At 39.8% G+C, this 21,324-nt stretch overlaps 3 protein-coding genes across 5 annotated transcripts; 2 read left to right on the top strand and 1 right to left on the bottom strand.

The window, feature by feature from the left end:
* Positions 1–7: 7 nt before the first annotated feature.
* LOC135169425 (uncharacterized) lies at positions 8–6,088 on the bottom strand. The gene is made up of 8 exons (XM_064134449.1): positions 5,688–6,088; positions 2,446–2,505; positions 2,291–2,379; positions 2,114–2,209; positions 1,220–1,345; positions 735–824; positions 400–476; positions 8–262 (listed from the first exon to the last, which is right to left on the bottom strand). Exons 1-8 carry the CDS (start codon positions 6,086–6,088, stop codon positions 8–10), a joined length of 1,194 nt encoding a protein of 397 aa, XP_063990519.1.
* LOC135169435 (uncharacterized) lies at positions 388–13,398 on the top strand. 3 transcript variants are annotated; one of them, XM_064134469.1, is made up of 4 exons: positions 388–840; positions 9,215–9,347; positions 9,412–9,577; positions 10,073–13,398. In XM_064134469.1, exons 3-4 carry the CDS (start codon positions 9,455–9,457, stop codon positions 10,481–10,483), a joined length of 534 nt encoding a protein of 177 aa, XP_063990539.1. In that variant the 5' UTR covers positions 388–840; positions 9,215–9,347; positions 9,412–9,454; the 3' UTR covers positions 10,484–13,398. The 3 variants fall into 3 exon arrangements, with proteins under 3 accessions (XP_063990539.1, XP_063990536.1, XP_063990537.1); XM_064134466.1 differs by lacking the exon at positions 388–840 and adding an exon at positions 6,612–6,858 and having other exon boundaries at positions 7,000–9,347; XM_064134467.1 differs by lacking the exon at positions 388–840 and having other exon boundaries at positions 6,612–9,577.
* Positions 13,399–13,580: 182 nt separating this feature from the next.
* Positions 13,581–19,531, top strand: LOC135169429 (G-protein coupled receptor 52). The gene is made up of 5 exons (XM_064134458.1): positions 13,581–13,905; positions 15,527–15,932; positions 16,140–16,359; positions 16,559–16,988; positions 17,158–19,531. The coding sequence occupies exons 2-5, from the start codon at positions 15,821–15,823 to the stop codon at positions 17,335–17,337; spliced, it is 942 nt and encodes a 313-aa protein (XP_063990528.1). The 5' UTR covers positions 13,581–13,905; positions 15,527–15,820; the 3' UTR covers positions 17,338–19,531.
* Positions 19,532–21,324: the final 1,793 nt, after the last annotated feature.

Here is a 21,324-nt window from a genome sequence, read left to right on the forward strand (position 1 = left end):
TACGATATTATCCCGATCGGCCGTTAATCCGATGATCGTGATCAGCCACCCGCTGGATCAGATAATCAATCCTCCTGTGCTCCATTTCGAATTTACTTTTCAGATCCGTTACGTCCTGGCGAACAGGACCAAACGTTTCCAGTAGAAAATGCAGTGCGTTTTTAGCTGCTAATCTTAGTTCAGCAACACCTTCGACCGCCTGACCGATTTTCGTGTTCAGTTGTATCGTTTCGATCTCCCGCTTTCTGTCCCGTGCCACCTGCTGCAAACCCAAGCACAAGTACTTTTGACAGAATTTTTCCTCACATTTTTTGTACATCACAACTATTTCCGAAGACTTGCGATCGCAGGAAAAAATCCGTCAACTATTTGGATGTTGTAATTTGAAATTCTAATTACCTTCTCCAGTTTGGTCAACCTCTTGAGCATATTCCCATAGTCCCTGCCCTCTCCATCATCCACGTCATTCTCAGTATCTGAAAAACAAAATATCTGACTCATCGAATACCAGGCGAGAGCATTTCCCCGGTAGTCTATATAATTTAGGCGTTATTTTTATGATTTCACATAAGACTGTCGTCGTTTCAGTTCTGCCCGACCCAACGGTGTGTCTAAATTCACATGGGCTCCGTTCCATGGCTTGTAAAGATAGTTTTCACGTGAATTTCAATTTGCATCGGGGATAAATACATACGAGAGGTGGGTTTATTCTCGCGAGACAGTCATGCACTCACCATGTGGTTGAATATCAGGTCGTACTGTGCTTGTCGTTATACCGTAGTCGTTCTCTAGATCTCGTGCCTCGAAAGCTGTACCATCGCTATCTGGAACAGTAGTAAGGTATTTGCAGTAAATTGTTTTCGATAAATTACCATCGCGTTCTAAAAACCCCATATTTATTACAAATTAAAGAAATATTCTTTAAATATTTTCCATAAAAATTCGAGGACTTAAATCTTCTGCGTTTTATGTCTTGTGTATTTCATTCTCATACTCTTCGTTTTCGTTGAAAAAACCAGAAAAAAATGCCAAAGAAACCCGGGGGAGTTTACGACTAGGAATTGCTATAAAATTTATAAAACCAATTTCGCCAGGAAATTGTCTGCTAAAAAACAAGGAATGAAATTGTGGAATTTTTCAATGGAATTGGGCAAAAACTCCCAGAACTTTTAGTTCAATTGAAGGTGAAAAAATTGTCGCACTGGAGTGCGACAAATACCATTCTTCCTGCAGGACTGGCCGTCTGGTTGCAGTTGGAATCCATATCTGCAGTGACACTCGTAACTACCGAGCACGTTCTTGCAGATTTGGGCACACGGTTTTTCCGTGATACATTCGTCCACATCTGTGACGATTAAAAAATATATTTATAGCTTTTTAACATTAATTCGAACATAAATATCTACACATTTAAATATAGAACTATAGATATTTTCCATGCACTGGTAGGAGGATCTAGTTACTGTCAACGATCTGTCTTTCAGTCTCTCTAACAGCAGCCACATCGTTCCACCTTTTCTATGAGTGCGTTGACTCTTCTATTTTCGTTAACTCGAGAAAAAACCTCTCTCCCAACACCCTATCTATTAATATTGACTTGAAAAACGAATATTGTCCGGTTGGCGGAATGTCAATTGTTAATGTCCCATGGCTCAGGGATATTTGCATTATCGTAGCCACTTAATTACATTTAACGATCGGTAATGGACGATATCAGGGGAAACGGTACCATTAATGCTTTCGGGAATGTATTTTCACTGGGGATCGTTAACTCGGGTTTATGCAGGTGCGGGCGGGGCCATTACTTAGGAGATAAACTGTTTTCGATTCTTCTGGAGAAGAAACTCGCGAGGGAATATCTGCACGGTCGTTTCGGTTTTCTTGCAAACGGACGATTAAGTCGTTCAGAATTAATTGTGCGGAGGTGGAAATATTTTTGTACCTGTGGAGTGCATCGACTTTCCGAGAATTTCTAGGGGATTATTAGGAAATTATAGACCGATATAATTATAAAAAAATTTAACTTTATCAATTTCTAATGAAGTTTTTTTTCCAGAATTATTTTCTCGGTCAAGTGTTGCATTAAAATATTATAAATGGAAATAGTATTTACCAATTTGACACTGTGTCCCGGTGAAGCCCTTTGGACAGTTGCATTTACCGTGTGTACCGCAAATACCGCCGTTGTAACAAGGTGCCACGCAGGTGGCTGTGACAATACGTTATTCACGATTCATGGAGAATGACAACAAATGTACTGTTAATACAGCTTTCGAGTTTGCTTACTCACGTCTGTTGCAACCATAACTGGTGGGTGTTACTTGAGACCATCCAGGACAACACAGGAAACCCGATGTCGATATTTCAGTGTACGTGAACCTGTGAAAATTACTGTGTCACATCTGTTTGTATCACAATGAAACGGGGGGGAAAATGATTATTCACCTAATTTGCGTGCCAGGGTGATTGACGTTCGGTGGGGGTTGTCTCGAGCAAACGCGTCTCCTGAGTAAAAAAAAAATTATTTGCTGAATGTCTTTGAAGTGTGCAGTCGGAGGCATCGGGTCTGGGTGAATCCGTAGAATTGCACCTCAAAGCCTTTTTTGAGGGCCATTAAATTGTCAAGGGTATTGGATTTTTGTACAACCGAGGTAATGCCCTTTCATGCATATTAATTCATTTCCGTTAAGTGACGATGTAATAAATTCAAGAGGGACTTGATCGTTGGTGAGATGCTTAAGACGATCGGGCTGATGAGACTCGGCTGGACAAAGAGGAATAATCTCGCAGTGTGAGATTATTGTGCCTTGGGGGGTTGCAATTAAAATTCAACGTTGAAAATATTCACATCCACCAGAGATGCCATCACTGGAAATCGACTCGCATTCACTCGGACGGGCGATTACCTTTGCAATTAACTTCAGTGGATTCTTTCGTTGTCGATGGCAATCCCTTTACAAGGGTGAGTGCGTGAGTTAACTCTTTGTCGTGTATATTATTCAAGTGTCTAATAAAAATGTTGCTCACTGATTCATTGCATTCGATATTTCAGAGGGAATGATTGATTATTTGCGTTGGATCCTGGTCCCTTTCGTCTTTCTCCGAAATTCTCGTGACCTTTCGCGAGCTTATGCTCGGAACCACTCGACGCATAAACACTTTACCAGAGTAATTTATCAATTCTGACGGATATTTAAACATCCTGTACATGCAGTTGAGCCGCAAAACCGCGGGCTAATTTCGGAAGCGCATCAGATGCAGCCGAATCGAGGGAATGAATACACAATACACAGATGTGGGGAATTGTAGGGGTTCGTTGGTCTCTTGATGGTGGCTACTTGTTCGCAAGGAGCCCTCCCAGAGCTCTGAATCTAGTGGATTTTTTTTGTATTTTTTTCAATCCTCTCGTTTGTTTTCGATGTACAATCGACAAAAAGTGAAACTTTTACCCGGCCTTTTTCGTGTTTTCCTCAGTCTTTGTTACTGCCCTTGGGCTATCGGTAGTCCCTTACGCATGAAATCTCCAAATTACAAAATTACTTGATTATAGGGTCCCGGACAAGCCTACGAGTGACGCCTTCCCATGCAGGTGCCAATAAAGTGCCACCTCATACCCTTATTATCCCTCAATTTCCCTGGTTCACTCTCGTTTTTGTACCACTGCCTCCAGACATAAACATAAATGTTTCCAGTCAGGACTATATTGAAGTTCGACAAATAATTAAAGCTATTTGGGATTACCTTAAATGAAAAATTATAAAAAAATGTGGAATTAAAATTTTTTAAATAATTTTCTCCCTCTGGGGGAAATTCCTAGCGATATTTCGTAAAATTCCCGGAGCTGGTGGACAAAACACCGTTTATCTCGCATTCCTCGCCTCTATATAGAGCCAAAAAGACCTAGAACTTGATCTCAGTTCACGATTACGTGATTTGTTTGGAAATATTTCCCCGACTTTTTTCACCGCGTCACGATGAATTTTTCTTTAATTCCCGACTAAGGGCCCTGACAACAAGCTTAGTGTCCTCATTGTTTCATTACTAATATGGAGAGCGAGAGAACTCGTTCTACCACCGCGGTGGGCTTATATATAGCCACAGTCAGCCCGACAAAGATCGCTAAAGTTGAAAAAAAAATTGCAAGACGCTCTCGGTGGTTTTGCTGTACACAGTTAATCGCTCCATACCCACTGAGCAAGTTTGTAGGATACGCTTTTGCTCTTTGGCGACATTCCGACAGTCGAAAATTTTGATTATTTTTTTTTCAATATCTCCTCAGGTTGAATATTCAATTTAATTAATTATTTATTGAATATAATACGTATATTATATTCATTAGATTTTGAATTGAACAATTGAACAATTAGTCCACTAAAACTATCGCCACAATAATTTATTAATGATTTTTAATTTATTTATTCGCTGTTCACGCACTTCATTCAGTCTACCATAAGAAGCTATTGATTGGAGCGTTTCCCAAGGAACTAACAACATTAAATTCAAGTATAGGTACCCGATGTACCTCTGGGTATCTCACCACCAAGACGCCCACTCGAGCCACGACCTATTCATCCATACCGCCCTCTCCCATCAACCTCCGCTGAGGAAACTATCGGACTAATGGATTAGCGTTCCGAGGAAATCGTAAATCTTGTCTGGATACATTGCGGAGTTACACCGTAGCCACTTGCCTCATGATTGTGAGTAAATTTGGGGGTTGAGGTAATTGCAAAGCTAGTGCATCGGCCAGCATCCCGTGCTGAGCAATATCTCCTGAGAACATTTCACGAAAATGTTGTGAGAGGGAAATAGAGAAGTGAAAAACCAATACAACAGTTTAATTAACTAGTGAACTGGCTCCAGAATGCTCGATGATGAGGCACTGGATCTCTGCTCCAGTTGCAAATTGTAGGAGAACGAATGTTAATTTAATTCTGCAGTTCTTGGTAACTTCTCAGTGGTTGCTATCAACATGCAGGTCTCTTTGTCTTGACAACTTTCAGCTCTGGGAAGTTGGAGATACGCGAGGGCAATATATCATTCAGTGCTTGGTGGAATGGAACTGCAGGTCAATAAATTCAGGAGTTGATGGATTCTTCATAAATCCCCGATGGAATAAATTACGAAGATTGCAGTGCACGAGGGAGAATATCTAAGAGAAACGAGTATTGAACAGTCATCCGATTTTTAATGGACATCTTGGAATCTGAGGAACATGACACTCGGTTTACGAATCCATCGAAGAATTAATTAATTTTTCTCCAATCACGGGCTTACCTGGACTGACCGTGACTCATTGAGCTTATCTAGATCATTCAACATTGTCTAGGAAGCATATTAATAATCCCAGATAACCCCAGCCCCAGAATTAAAACCAGTTACCCAACATATTTCTCACAACACCATCAAATTACTTTCTGAACACGAACGATCGATCAATCTAATAGATCTAATGCGAGAGATTATTGATATAATCAGCTTAGTGGCCACTGCACCGCAGTATTTCCTCGATCGCCAAACACATCATCATCGGTGCATATCATCGGGATTAATAGCCACTGAATGCTGTTATAATCCACTTTGCGTTACTTTTTTATCAGATTAATCTGACTTGATAAACCACGTAATTTCGAGTGAGGAGCAGCCAGACTCGAACGAGCGATTTTAAATTGTCATTGATCACTCACCCAGGATGATGTTTAGTATAGACTGGAGGAGATGTCAGGCCGAATCCACCGAAGCTCTCCCTAGGTCTGAACCGCTGATCATCATGATACGCAGCTCGGATGGATTGCTGATCAGCAGCAATCAGTTTCTCCAATTTACTCGTCCCATTGCTCACCAGGTTCTTCCTCTCTGCTTCATGGGGATGTCGGTGGAGCCGGGATACCTCAGCTGTCCTGGCGGCCCTCAAGGAGTCATGCAGGACTTTTGGACTACCGTGATAATGATGCCGGGAGTGATGGTAATTATGATGCGATGCTCGGTTGTGGTCGCGGGAGAACTGGAGCTCTGTGGCATCCACCGCTTGGCTCGAGGTCACCAGGATCAATAAACTCACGAGACCGGTCAACCTCGTGATAGCCATCGTGATAAATCTACCGAGATGTTTCTATTCGTCCTTAAAAATTCCCCATTCGTCCAACGTATCACATAATTCTCAATTGTTGGTGATCAGGTGGAAGAAATGATGAAAAAATTTTTTTTTCTGCCCCTTTACACCGAATCCTTGAAATCTCGATCAACAACTTCGAGACAAAGCACTGAATTTCGAGTACCAGATTGTCGGAAGGCCGTGAGCACAACTGAACACGAGACACAGTCTCGGTATCTCCACGTGCTTGAGTTGTTCAGCTTCCTCGTCCCCCTCTCCACTATAATTCCATCCTGACTAGGGGAACATTCTCCCTTTCAGTTGCTCATGGTATTTGTGCTGAGTCGGTCCTCGTCTTTCTGACTTGTTTTTTTTCTCTTCATTTTTCTTCTTTCTCCCTTTGGTCTTTCGCACGCACGACTTTTGCTCCTCTCATTCTGCAACGATGGAAGCTGCTATTCTCTTCCGTTGCACTTTGACTATCTACATCCTTGAGTGTCCACCAGTTACTGCCTCCCCCTCTTGGACTCCTCCACTGGGCGAACAATGCACCCGAGTTTCTGCGACTTACGTGTCACGATAATTTACGGTGGACTTTTATTTCTGCTTTATTTTCAATAGAGAATTAAAAATAATGACGCTTTTTTTTATCAGTTCGTTTACACGTGAATGAACGCCTACAATGCATGGAGTACGACCAACTGGATCAGTATCCTTGAATGCGGGATTATTATTAGCCGAGGCGACAGGACAATGCACCCGGGGTAATTTTTTTTTATCGCAGTCTGGGTGCAATAACAGTGCTCCTTGTGAACATGTCTACACCTTCGGCTTGATAAAGGCGTTGCTGTACATTTATAAATGTGATAGGCTCATGACTCAGCTGTTGTCCGGGTGTTTTTTAGGATCAGACGGATTTTTAAGGCATTGGAAACCGGTACCACGTGCGGAGAAAATTTTCTGGAAATATTGTGGGTCGAGTACTGGAGGAAATATGGATTTCTCGGTTGTAAAAAAATTTAATGCTGTCGAGATAAACTGTCTGGGGATTTTTGGTAAATTATCATTGGAATATTTAGCCGATGATGCATACGCTATTATCCGTCCAGTCCCGACGGTATTGGGTATCCACTGGGTCACGAGTCAATCTCAGCAAATTGCTGTTATCCCATTATTCATCTGATTCACAAAGCGAGTGTTGATGTCCTCCACGCGTGTCCTCCAACTGCATCTCGATGGATATTTATCGTCTGTCTTCTCGAGTCCCGAGATTTATCTCATTTTAATGTAATCATTAATCCACCGGGACAGGGCGACAATAAACTCTTATGCTTTCATTTCACGCTATCAATTCCAGTCTCACGAATGGGGGAATTCAGCAACAGTGGATTTAAATATGAGAGAAAAAAATGTTTAAAAAAACAGTTTATTTATTTTTTGTTTTGAAGTCTAAGGAGGATAATTAATCGGCTGGGAATGACTCCAGTGGAGAAACATAGCATTGAATAAATGGATAAACATTGGTGGAGGTCATTGCTCAATCGAAGAAGTATTATTTTTTTTAAATAAATACTTCAAGGAAATGAATGTTGGGAAGAAAAATATTTTTTCATGATGGACTAACCAACTCTTTGAGTATCCTATCGACTGGGTCATCCCATAAATAATGCAGATTTTCGGTGGTACTAGACTCGCGTGTAAGTTTCGATTTTACCGAGGCTGGTAAATTCCCAACGTGCACGAACGACTCTTGGCCTTGACATTCGAGTTAGATAATAGAGTGGGCGGAATTGGGGGAGGAGAGACTTGGCTCGTATTCCCCATTGCAATTGGATTTCTTCCGCATTTGGTGGGATAGTTATCGGAGTGGTTTATGGACATCTTCCTTTCTCCCTCAGCAGTAAAAACCCGGGGAACATCTGGACTATTCCCTGGAGGACGAGGTCCAATAGCAAACGACTTCCTCTATCCTCGTTTCCGGGTTTTGATCAGCAGTCGAAGGATTCTCAGATCCTCTGGGCTCAGATCGGCATATAGTTCACTTAGATCTTCTCCAATATTTTACAATGGTTTCATTATTTAAACGAAATTAGGAAATCGAAAAAAAGTCGAGAAAAATTTTATTCACAAGCGAAAATTCAATCATCAGTATTCAGCGCAGTAAATCCATTAGAGAATGAGCGAGATACAATCAGCGAGCTCACTTCCCTGAAATTTCCATTACCAATTCTTTTTTATGTGTCCATTAACACAGATATAGAAAGCGACACGTGCTCTAATTATCCTATTCACGTAATGAGAGCACCGGATTCATTGTTGAAACTCAAATATATGACAATTTACCGAGTGGCGGAGTGGTGCGGCTGTATGAGAGCTCTGATTAACTTAATTGCATGACGTATATACCTTTGTTTCCATGATTTGCTGTGAATTCCATTCAATGACAATTGTTCAAGCATTTTACTCCCAATAATACAGAATGTCCTGTCCCCTCTCATTAAAAAAATTTATGGGAGTGTGAAAAAAAATGAAATCCAGAAAAATTGAAGCTAAACTCTCCCCCAAATTGGAGTAAACAAACTTAAGTCACTGGTGAATTCTTGAATGAGGGAAAAGTCTCAACTTTTACTCTTGCTATTGCTCAGCTCCCAAAGAGATGATACGGGTCACGTATTCAGGTTTTGACCTAGTTACTCTAACTCGTGATGTACGTAAGAATAACGAGTACGTGCTCGATGATGAATCCCTGGGAAATATGTGGAACGAGGGAGTGACTGGTCGACTGATGGGAATGACAATTAATATTTATTCGAATATTATTTTATTTTATTTGTTAACTCAATCAAAATTATTGAAATTTAATTTTATAAATTTATCTAAAAATATATTATGACCTGAAGTTCATCGTGATTCATCATTCCGCTGATAACTTTAGTTCATTAACTGTCACTCACGTCAATCCTTTGTCTAAATTCCTCAGCATCAGACATTATTTCCCTGAATCATCCATTTTACATTTTTTACCTGCACATTAATCACCTGTAAATCACAGTGAAAAAACGGCGAATTCTCCCGGATTTGCCTGACAAAAAATTAGTTCAGGTGATTTTGATCTCCCAGAAGGACTTGTCACACGGTCCGGTGAATATTCACTCCACAAGGAGCGTTAAAAAACGATAACAAAATTGGACGTATCGGGTCAGGGTCACAACTGGTGCATCGCCAACGAATGAAAATCCTCTGGAGTCTCTCGGTAATGCTATCCACGAATCGTCCTCCAGCAATGGCTTCAATATGCGATAAATATTGTCTTTCAGGCTTGAGATGGTTGATGGAACTTGAGTGAACCAGGTCTCGCTTATGCCTGATGAGAGAAATATCTTTTCAAATTTCACGAACGATTGCAATCACGGCCATTCTATGTTTCGCATTGTTGATCGACCCTTCAGTTTCAGGCAAAGCGCCAGCGATTGGATATATAAGGTCAGTATTTCATACAAAAGCCTGAAGGTTTAGTGTATCAGTTGTGCTAGGAAAACCACTCGAGTTTCACGAGTACGAAGGCTACACTCGGGTGCGCGTGGGTGTTGTCAATGATACCGTGGGGGTACTGGGCTGACAGATCGATCGACTGGGGCACTTTGGATTCTGTGATACGTATTGGCTGTGTATTCGGTCTTTTATCGATGAGATATCGGTTAAATTTTTTTTTTCCTCAATAAAATCCGGATCACATTCACAAAATTTAATTAAGGACACTTTCCCCCTGTAACTATTATTGCTAAAATTTTTTTGGACAATAGTTAGGTATTTTTGTGACAGTTCTTTTTGGGTAATTTGTTGACAGAATTTATTGCAGCAAATTTCCTGTTTTTTTTCCGCCAAATTCTTCTGCCACGAGTTACTTTCGATGAAAGAATTTATCCTGGAGTTCTTTTGACAAGATATTTCGCATGATAATTTTTATTTTCCCCCTAGATGTTGTTTCTGTGGACGAGAGAGCCCTCACAGAGCCCTCGGGCAAGTCCCTGGTTCGCTTGGCTGGCAACCGCTGTGGTAATCTGGGGCTGTCGTCGGCGACTACTCCGTGTAATTCTCGCAATTTCACCGCTACGACTTCTCAAACGACATAAAATGTCTCACAATGCCCAGTTAATAACGTCGTCGCCGTCCAGGGAGCACTCGGGTGAAGAGAAACTCACGATGATACTCCATCCGAAGCACATGACCGGTGTCCGAGCAAGAATGAAAAGACTCTACACTGGGGACGGGCCGCAGGTGTCAAACTGCGATGATACCCTGGAAACCACTCAGCAGGTGTACTACAGGGTCACCAGGAGTGGTCGGGTGTACGGAAAATATCCTAATAAAGTTGTCATTCCGTCGTAGAATTTTTTTTTTCTCATTCGTCGAGTCAAGTAGTTGATTTTATACCAGTGATCCTAGACTTGACATGACAATCTGATGCATCAACGCGACAAATTTCGGAACCTTGATTTATCGAACGACTGGGGATGAAAATCACTGGTCCGTCTGGACCAGCCTATCCATCATCCTCGGTGACGGAGACCAGATGAAAATAGAAAAAAAAAATCGGGTGAAGCTGTCGGAGTTTGCCCATCTCGTCCAATCATCATCAATTTGCTGTCCCAGACGGCTGTCAGGTGTCTCGCACAAATTTCCGTTTTCTTTGTGATTCTGGATGAGTATTTCCGTCGCCACCTCGTTTATCACCCCATCATCGCTGGCGAGGTGTCATTAAGAATTAATTCGTTTCATCGGGATTAAATAATTGGGGTAAATCATTGAAAGGGGGTTCTGGTGACAGGTCAGAGGGGATGTCTTGGCCAGTCCAACTAGTCGAGTCTGACTCTTCTGGTGCAACAATTCTGGCCCCGAAACATTTATGGAGATTATTTTCGCAGATGTAGACAATATAAAAAATGTAGGAGAGGTGTAGATGGAATATGTTCTACATATTTTGCGAAATAGGAAGTTTTAGAATGGGAAGAGCTGGCGCGGGGGCAACAGCTGGAGAGACTGGAAGACAATCGAATGAAGAAGGGTAGGATGTCTGGCGCCTAGTTCTCGAGCTATCCTCCTTCCCTCTGCATTTCATGAAGATCAATAAGCGTCGCGTGCGTTCGAAGGGTCTAGGACACTACCCCACCCCCCACTGACGTACACCCACTTCTTTGCATTTTCTTTATCTAGTAGTAGTTTACGACTGTAGACAGACATTGAAGCTTTCCACAGATTTACGAAAATCAAGTTCTACGGGTGATCGCAATTACGATTAGGAAATTTAATTTATTTTTCTTAAAAATTATTATTCCTCTTCTTCAACAAAGAAAAAATGTAATTCATTTCAGAGAAATTTTTTTAAATGAAAAATGATGTGAAAATGATTTTGGTGAACGTCAATTTCTCTCTGAAAAAATCCTAGATCAACTAGACAAGTCGCCCATTCACCCCAGTTCATTTTTATTTCTATTTCTGTCCCATCGATTATCGATGAGACTCGAAGAAATGAACGCCCTTTTTTCGCGTGTATTTTTCTTCCCACCTTTGGCGCTTTTTTTTTTTTTTATTATTCTCGCAAGAACTGGTTACACCGTGAATGGGAGACAATGGTGTCCCACAAGTTTCATATCAGAGATGTACCAATTTGGAGTGTACAATACCCTCGACGATTTTAGAATCGGAGCATGAGGGAGTCTGTGCAGGTGTGTGTGTAAAGAGGTGAATGGAATCGAACTGTGCCAAATTTGATTCAAGCTAGAGGGGTTCCAGCCGACGATGTTGATTGATTTAGGGGGTGATGGAAGGGGTGGACGTTCACACTGAGGATATTTATCTGGAGAGGGAGAAATGTTTGGTAAAAGGCTCACACCAGTACTCGATTTTTCTAAAATTCCTGTCCATACATTGGTAGGGAATTATTTATAATTATGTGGATAAATAAATTGAGAGATAAATAGGGGGAATAAGTGGATGACAATTTTCATCATTACAAAGAGATAATTTTTGTAAAAAAAATCGGGAATTGTGTGTCTATTTAGAATACGTTTTCGTCGTTTCGGATTAGCATACCATCTTAGGGGAGATGAGCTGTTAAGGGAGGTAGGGAGCATAGAGATTACCTACTTGAATGTGTAATCTCAGGTGAATGGGGAACTCATCTCAATCAAGCCACCTCCCACCGATATTTTTACGCTTCTCCATGATTCACCATAAATTAACGCGCTCCTCCCGCAGCTCTTAATTATCTGCCGAGTCGATTAACGCGTTTGGAAGTCAAATGATTTTTGTAACAAATTTGGTTGATAAAAAAATTAAAATTCGTTTTGAAAGTTAAAAAAATATTGGGTTCTACTACTAAAACTACTAAAATTTACCTCTGTTGAATAATTATGGATTCATTTATTAATGTGTGGGTGTGCCAATTTATTAATTCCTTTTCCAATATTCCCTCACCACTGATGAGCAACGAAAAAAACTAAAAACTGCCGCCGTAATTTCCGCAAATACCACTTCGATTGTTGAATAATCCATGAGAGCTTGATTCGCAGGCATTGAGTGTACCTAGTTCATGGTGTCGAACGGAATTTCATTACATTCCTATTTCCAACACCGATATGAAAAGCAATTAGGTATTAATTGAGAGGAAAATACATCCTCTGAGCGTCGGAAAGTTGGCCCAATGGAATTCAACCAACGAAAGCCACGTGCCCCTAATCATCTCAATTATTAAATGTTTATCTTGATGAAGTTGTCACTGAAAATCGAAATAGCTCCGATTTCTTTCGTTTCAGTAGTTCATTTTTCTTTTGCTCAGACAGGCGGGCGATATTGAAGTAGAACGTGTCGATCTTTATCAGACATTCCTTTACAAATGTTTCAATTCCAGAAATTGGACAGCTCGGATATATGTATTTTATATTCAAATTTAAGTACTTATTTTCTTCCTGGTAATTTTCATTTACCTTTTCCAGCGATTTTTCCGACTCCTCGCCCCCTCCATAAACTTTCCCACAACCCCACGAAAAAAATCCCTGAATGAAATCCGAAAAAGTATGTACAGTTGAGCCCTTTAAAGCCCCCTTCCCCTGGCCATAAAATAACACAACCTCGTGAAAACAACCTCCAAGAGAATTTAAAAATAATCCATACCACCCACAACCCCTCAACCCCCTTATCCCTCGTTGTACCGAATACCCGTAAATTTCTATGAAAATAAAAACTAAAACTCCGGTTTTGGCGTCAAAGTTACGGTCGCGGGCTACAGACAAAGAGCGAAAGGAATCCGCGAGGGGGTGGCGAGCGGTCGGGGGGTGGGGGGGGGGGGTGAGGGGGGTTATGACGATGAGGAGGTTAGTAGTGTGCGACGAGACCTTCCCTAGAGCACGGTCATGGCGAGTGCGCCGCTATTCGGTAGATATAGTCACGAGGGTTATGCTGTAGGGGTTGTTGGCGCAAGCGTTGTGGGATCATCGTCGATACCCTGACGGGCCCGGGCCACCGCGTTCACCAGTTAACGGTAGAGGCCGTCTTGTCAGTAGTAAAGCCCGGGCTGGTCAGCTGGGGCTGTTTTCGGGGGGTGATAAATAAAATTTATTTATTTTTCGTGAATTTTTTTTTTTACCCCTCATTCAATGAATCGTCTACCCTTCAGAGGACAAGACGAATATTAGGTTTGACGTCTCTTCAAGTAGTGAATATTTTTTTTTATCGTCGCTCTCGTTGATGGGCCGCAAGTCGTGATCGAAACGATCGAGTCCGGTAGGCGGTTCAGGCATGAGGATCATGAGGTAGGTTTTTGGATGTTGATGATGTGAATAGTGGTATTTTGTTAAAGATGGCAGTGTTTGGTAATGTAGAGGTGGGTCATTTCGCGAGAGAGAGAGAGATGCTGCGTGGACCAGCGCGCGGGTGACTCCTGTGCGCAGACATCAGGCTTTTGATAGTTTTGATAATTTCGGGGTATTTATTTGGATAGTTTGGTGGACCTCGGGGAGCAAAAAATTGAGGGTTAGTGGAGGGGCCCTGGGGGAAATTATTTGTTGGGTTGTGGGAGGGGACCCAGAGGGTGAGAGATGTTCAGTAAAAATTGTGGAAGTCAAATTCCGATTACAAAAGTGACGGGAAAAATTCTAGTGGCGGTTGTCAAATTACCGAACGATTCACGAAATTTTCGTGGAAATTAATCTTCTTCTTCTCCGTTAGTTTTCCTTTTTTTCAAATGCAAATTGTGGGAAAATCTGAAATTCCATCTACCATTACTCAACGTGTTGCCAGTCAGATTATATGTCACGTTTTACAACGGGATATTAATCAGAATCGAGAGTGATTGTGGGCAATTAGTGTCCCGATTAAAATCTCGTATTCATATTCCCGCACTTGTCATACGGAAACGAGTCTTTCCCTCGGAATTTTGATAGCCAGATTAGTTGATAATGGAATGGATCAATTACTCTCGGAGATGGTTTTTTTAATGTCGCTATTAAAACTTTTTTTGTAACTCTCATTTTGTTTTACAAACACCTTCCCATCAATTTCCCCCGCTTCCGAGTGACGTAGATATATTTATGAAAGCCATAAGCTCACCCCTAAACTTCGAAAGCTCGTTCTCCATCAAAATTGTCTCATTATTTTGTGAATAAACTTCCCTTAAGTGTCAAAGAAAAAATTAGAAATTTGTTGTCAAAATTAGAAAATCCCTAATATTTTTTTTGACACAAAATAAAATCCATCTCGACTCTCCACATATTAAATAATTCCACCGGAAATTTCTCACATTATTTGTATAGCCAGGGTGTACCAACACGTGGCTATTCGGACATAAATAAATGAGTCAGATCGATATTTAGTTGTTGAAGTTTCAAGGCAGTTTCTGGGGACAACTGGGAGAAAAACTAAATAACAAATGACAAATAACTGCATTTGGTTGTTACCCCGTCCTTGAAGGGGAATGAGCCGTTACGGTGGAAGGACAAGGGTAGCAAAGTGAATCTAAACAAATTGGTAATAACAAAGGTTGGCTTCGGTAATCCGATTTTCATGTAACTGGACTTGGGATGTCGCGTGGCGGTCGCACGCGAGACAAATTTACTCAGCCATGAGACTTTAATTATCCTGTCATTAAAATTACCCTGAGCGGGTGTTATTACTCCAGACTTGACCGATCACATTTTTTATTTCATTTTTTCCTGTCCTTATTATTTAATGAATAATAAAAAAATTAATCAACTGAGTTCCCAAACTGAATGAGGCTTTCGGCGAACGCTATGATGTTTAATTGAGTTAATTAACTATTATTTAATTGAACAAAGTCAAATATACGTTAAATAACAGCAGAGAGACGAATAAAAAATTGTTTTCGTTTCTCTGATTTTCCTGAAACACTTTAATTTTTAAAATATTGATTTCCAGCGATACCAGGAGGGGGTTTGAAGTTTCCGGTCGGCGGTACACACTGCGGGTAGCCGTGATCGCGTAGAAGCGACTCGGCGTACCCGCGAATTCCGATAGAGAACCCGTCGGGTGGAAAGTCAATCCGACGGTGGCAGGACCCTCCCTGGGTGTCAGTGACAATAGAAATTGGGAAAGAGAGAGAGAGAGAGAGAGAGGGGACAAGCCGGGGGGTGTTCAACTAAGGGTTAGCAGGTGAAGGGTAAAGGAACACTAGAGAGGGTTGAGGGGGATGCAGCGCGAAGGGGTGGCGGCATGGAGGAGCCCTCGACGGAGGCTCTCATGCAGGCGGGCTTCATCTTCGTTGTCGGCATTGCCATCATACTCTCAAATCTTCTCATCATCGCTACTTACCTCAACTTTCGTGGTGAGTGATTTTTTTTAATTTCATTATTTGCCTCGGGCTTGGAAATCATTTTCCTGTGTATTAACTTCCTTCCTGCAGTCACGTCACTTGAATTAAAGTTAATAGTAATTTTCGTTAGATTCTGAAAGACTTTGGAGGCAAGTCCAAGAGCTTTTCCCCTGGAATTATTTCTAAAACGAAAAATTTACGAGAGATTTACTTTTTCAGGTCCCTCCGAGGTGATAAACTACTATTTACTGTCGCTGGCAACAGCAGATTTGTTTTGTGGTCTGCTGGTAGTGCCACTCTCCGTATATCCTGCCTTAATGAAAAGATGGGTCTACGGAGATATTGTTTGCCGTCTCGTTGGGTATCTGGAGGTGACACTTTGGGTTGTCTCCGTCTTTACCTTCATGTGGATGTCCGTTGATCGTTATTTAGCCGTCAGGTGACTATATTTCTCTCTCACACGAATCTGGCAATTCAAAAAATATTTCAACTCCTGGAAATTCACCTACAATTTTTCAAATTAATAAAAATACCCAGTGGTGAACCCAGAATGAGTGATGAGACATCAACCCAAAATCTCCATTTCTCCCCCAGTCGCCGTCATTGCTAGGTATTTACCACTGAATTAATTTGAATAGGAAACCACTGCGGTATGAGACTGTACAAACGAAAACCCGTTGTCAGTGTTGGATGGCCTTCACATGGATAAGTGTAGCTATGATGTGTTGTCCACCGTTACTCGGCTTCAACAAACCGATCTTCGATGAGCAGGCCTTCATCTGTATGCTCGATTGGGGCAACATGGCTGCCTATACAATAACCCTGTCGATACTTGTACTTGGTCCTTCGGTCATTACCATTGTTTACACGTACTTTTACATATTCTCGATGAAATTAAAATTGAGATCTGGTGTACCCATACACGACAAGGAGTATGCAACAGCACTATCCGAGAATCTCAGTAATCCCAGTCATGTCATGTCATTTGCCCTGATAATGACATTCTGGTTGTCTTGGACACCCTACGCCATGCTCAGAATTTATATCAGTATTCAAGGACCTACAGAGGTGAGGGCTTCGTACTTTAGTGCTAACACGTGCCAAAAAAACCTAAACCAGATTTTTACAAATCAGTAAAAAAAAAAATTCCTTGTTGTAATATGTTTATTTATGGAAAAAGAAATTGTTAGCACCCGGTGGACCTTTCTGATGTCTAAAAATCAATTTTCTTCACTAGGTACCCTTCCTTCACTTTGCGGTGGTGTGGTTTGGCATAACGAATAGCTTCTGGAAGGCTTTCATCCTCGGTACCATGAGCCCACAATTTCGCTTGGCTGCTCGGGTACTCTGTTTAACCCTGTGCTGCCGGCACAGAAATCTTCCACCAGAACTCCTGGGTCTCGAGGAGGATGACTAAATATAAAAATTTTTTTTATCAATGAAAATGCAGAAATAAGATATTTCATCGTAACGATTTAAACTAAACTGTGAAACAACTCGTGCACATGCACATTCTTAGAGGATCTTTATTTTTCCCTCAATTGATCGGTGGCTTTGACATAAAATATTAATTTGTCATTTTTAATCGAAAAAATCAGTAACGAAGTGATAAATCGAGATAAGTTGACTTATCTCTCAGTCAAGTTTTTGAACATCTCCGAATTAGTCCGTTGGAAATAGTGTTTTTTTAATGGGCCCAAAAATCGTGTAATGCCATTTTTGACTGGCCCATGTGCCGATCTTGAACGGAGTATGAATTTTTATATAACCGCGCGGGTGCCAAGTAATTAAATTGATACGAAATAAAAAAATTGCTAAGATAATCTCGCTTCGCTCAATCTAGCGCCTCCTAAACAATTAGCCCCGGGAAAAATTAATTTGTACAAATGGTGAGCGCGCGCGTTACTCCGAAAGTCACCAAAACCATTGATGCAAATTAACAGACAATGTTCAAAGAGAGGGAGTGAGAGAAAGAAAATGATCGTTGCCTATCTACGTTGTAAGAACACGCTCAATAAATGTTGTAGTGAGCTAAAAAAAATAATTGAAAAATACAAACAATGAGAGATAAAGCAATAAAAGTAATATTAACGAGGAAAAAAAAACTAGTCAATTAATGTGAGATGCCTCTACGAATGTGTAGTGTCGACGATTACTGTGCATACATAACGAAAACAATATTAATGAGAGATGAAGATGATTTGGAATGAGAGCCAGCACATTCGGTCAGCCGATCGTGTTTTCTTCACTCGTCTATTGTCTAACGCTTTTTTTGGGCTTATCTTTACTATCTCAATGGGAAGAATGCTCGATCGGCTTTTACATCAGATTATTAACGATCAATTCTTGAGCTGCGCTGTCTCACTGTAAATTTTCAGAATGCACTGAGAAAAAAAAACATTTCTTTAGACAAACGTTTTCATTAGAAAGAAATTTTGGATATTTTATTTCATTGTACGACAGCTGAGAGCAATGAATTCACATTAAAAAATTATCACTCGATTCAATCGACGTAAATGAAAATGTATTTGTTTGAGAATTTTTTTATCTCAGTGTACGATGACAACTTTTGAGAGTCTTTGATGCTGTACATCTTTGCGCATCTGTCATGAGGCAGTCTAGCTCCTTGTCATTCCTTTTTCGGCTCGTTTAGGTATTCATACTAATTAATTTGTCTGTACATTATTTTTTTTACTTCTGAAAGAAGATTTAATTTTCTAGGAAAGCGATGGTCAATTCTACTTTTGATTTCCCCCAAAACTTTTACGTTACAATAATCGTTGAAAGTGTTATTCCCCCATTTAATTCAATATTTCAATCAATTGTCAACTTTATATTTGTTGCGTATTAATACAAAAAAATACGCTGAAGATGTTTAACACCTGTCAAGCCGAAGAAGGAGTGAAGCCCCTAGTGCGTCTGTAACTGGACGTTTTTTTGATTCTCTTATACATGAGGTAAACTAAACGCAGAAGAAATAATAATTATCTAATGGCAGAGTTAAAGCGTAGCGCAATCAACAACAGCTGTCACTAATGACCCAGCTACATAGTAAGACCTTCGATAGGAATGAAAAAAAAAATTAACTTCTTTATAAGTATCTTTGAGGAGGAGAAAAATTCAAATGGTATGTGGAGAGGTGACACCCTCTTACCCTTCATTATTCTCATTGGTATACGGCTTAAATATTGCGTATAATATTTATACCCGTAAACATTTAATTATGTTGGTTCAGCAAGGAGGAATGACAATATTGTTTCGTTTATCACCTGAGACACGTAGTGTAGCGAGATATTGTTCTTGTTTACATATGTTAAGCATGACGCATCTGATCATCCGAATGAGCGTTGCATTGAAATATTATTTATTTGACAGATAAGTTGTTAATTATTTTTGTTTATATCCAGAAATAGATCTAGACTATTCATTGTTAAAAGTCACAGCAGCAGGACTGCCACGTTATCGTCAAGGTTGGTGATTAGTAAGAACAAAAAAAGAATTGTTAATAAAATACATCAATGCTGCAGAGTATTAATCGACAGACAGAAAAATAAAATCGTGTAAATAATGTTACATTAATTATAAAGTAAATTATAAATATTAATAGCTGACACCATGATTTTATTAAATTTCTTTCAACAACATCTTTTTTTTTTTCATTGTAGGTCGATTTATTTTCATTGATTGCATTCATTTGCATGAAAATATTTCCTTGAAAAATCTGAGGAATTCGATGAATCGATATATATTAAATGAAACTTATACTTCTATAAATACTAAAATACGATTGTTCAATTCTATTGATTTTTCTTCCCAATTTGTATTCTGAAAAATATATCGAATTGGCCTAAATTATAAATAGTAATTATACATTATATATATCTGTTGTAAATTTTTCTATGAAAAAAAAAACACGTGTAAATAGTCTGCGAAATTTTTCAATCGAATTTTTCAAGAGAAAAAAATAAATACAACTGAATTTTCGAGGAAATTGGCTGAATTTTTTTTATGGACAAATTTTTCGTGAGTAGTCATAGAACTAGACTCATCATAGTCCGATAAATTAGATGTATTATTGACAGAGAATTTTTTTTTCTCCGTGTGAGCGCGAAATACGTTACATTTACGTTAAACAAAGGGTGTTCTAAATAAAGATTAGGCTCAAAGGGGTTGGCCGATGAAAAAAAAAACAGTGGAATATGAGTGGAAGCGCGACTACAGAGGGCTGGAGGGTGTGACCTCGCACGGTCCCGGCTACGATCGTACATTAATGATGAATACGAAATTCTGGAAGAACTAAAATAGCTCTATTGAGGAAGGTGACAATGACACGGGGGCGTTTGTGATGGCCCTCTGGAGTAATTACTATACGATATTTATAAGGTGAACGAAAGGAATAGATATTTGTGGCAGTTTCCTCAACGGCCTCCATCATTGATCTATTAATCAACAGTTGATTAAATTTTTGTACCTAGGTAGTTGCTAGTTTTGTACTAGTTTTGTAACGTACCTCATAATGGGCGTGCTCTTGTTATAAATAGATTGAAATGAATTTTAAGCCTCAAACATTGTCCCAGTGGGGGTCTGGCTATTCATTAAAAATTACGAACATACGTAATTTTTATTGAATATTTTTTTATATAATTCATAAATAATTCCTTGTTTGGAATTTTCCCTTCGTTCTATCATTTTATATAAATTTTATTTCCTGGCAGTACAAAATATGCAGCTGGACAATTTCCATAATTGTTTAAATAGGGATTAATAATTGCAAATTACATGGAACACGAGCCATGATGTTTTTGGAAACTAATGGCCCGCCCCACACTGTTTGAAGATTAAAATACAAGAGAATAGTAATCCTAGAAAAGCGAAAAAAATGATCAAATTAAATAAATCGAATCTGCATGTTCTCCGGTGTCGGTATATACGATTCACCATTTTGTTATGACTCTCACGTCGAAGTTGTGGATTTTAAATGATATTAGAGATTTATCGTAGGCTATATCCTAATGCGAGACAATTTCAACGATATAATAAATAATGAAAGCGTAGAAACTGCAATATCAGTGGATATCGCTCATTATTCCATCCTTTCCATGGAAACATTAAAATAAAAAATATTGTCGCTGGCTCCCCTGACATATCGAGGTGAGTATTTTTTTAATTAATGAGCTTCTCGTTTCCCGATTGAATTTTTTTTAATTTACAATATAAAAAATGAAAACTTATTAATTCAAGTTCCCTTTGCATTCAAGTTTTAGATACATTAATTACCCTGGAGCAGGCACAGTTTTATGATTGATTATAAACTAAATGATTCATGAAAATGTTGCTATGAATATTTTTAATTCAAAGGCCGACTAGCATATACTTCGGTATTTACATAGGCACATATACAGCT

The sequence above is a fragment of the Diachasmimorpha longicaudata genome, chromosome 15, assembly GCF_034640455.1.
Source record: "Diachasmimorpha longicaudata isolate KC_UGA_2023 chromosome 15, iyDiaLong2, whole genome shotgun sequence".
NCBI classification, from domain to species: Eukaryota; Metazoa; Arthropoda; class Insecta; order Hymenoptera; family Braconidae; genus Diachasmimorpha; species Diachasmimorpha longicaudata.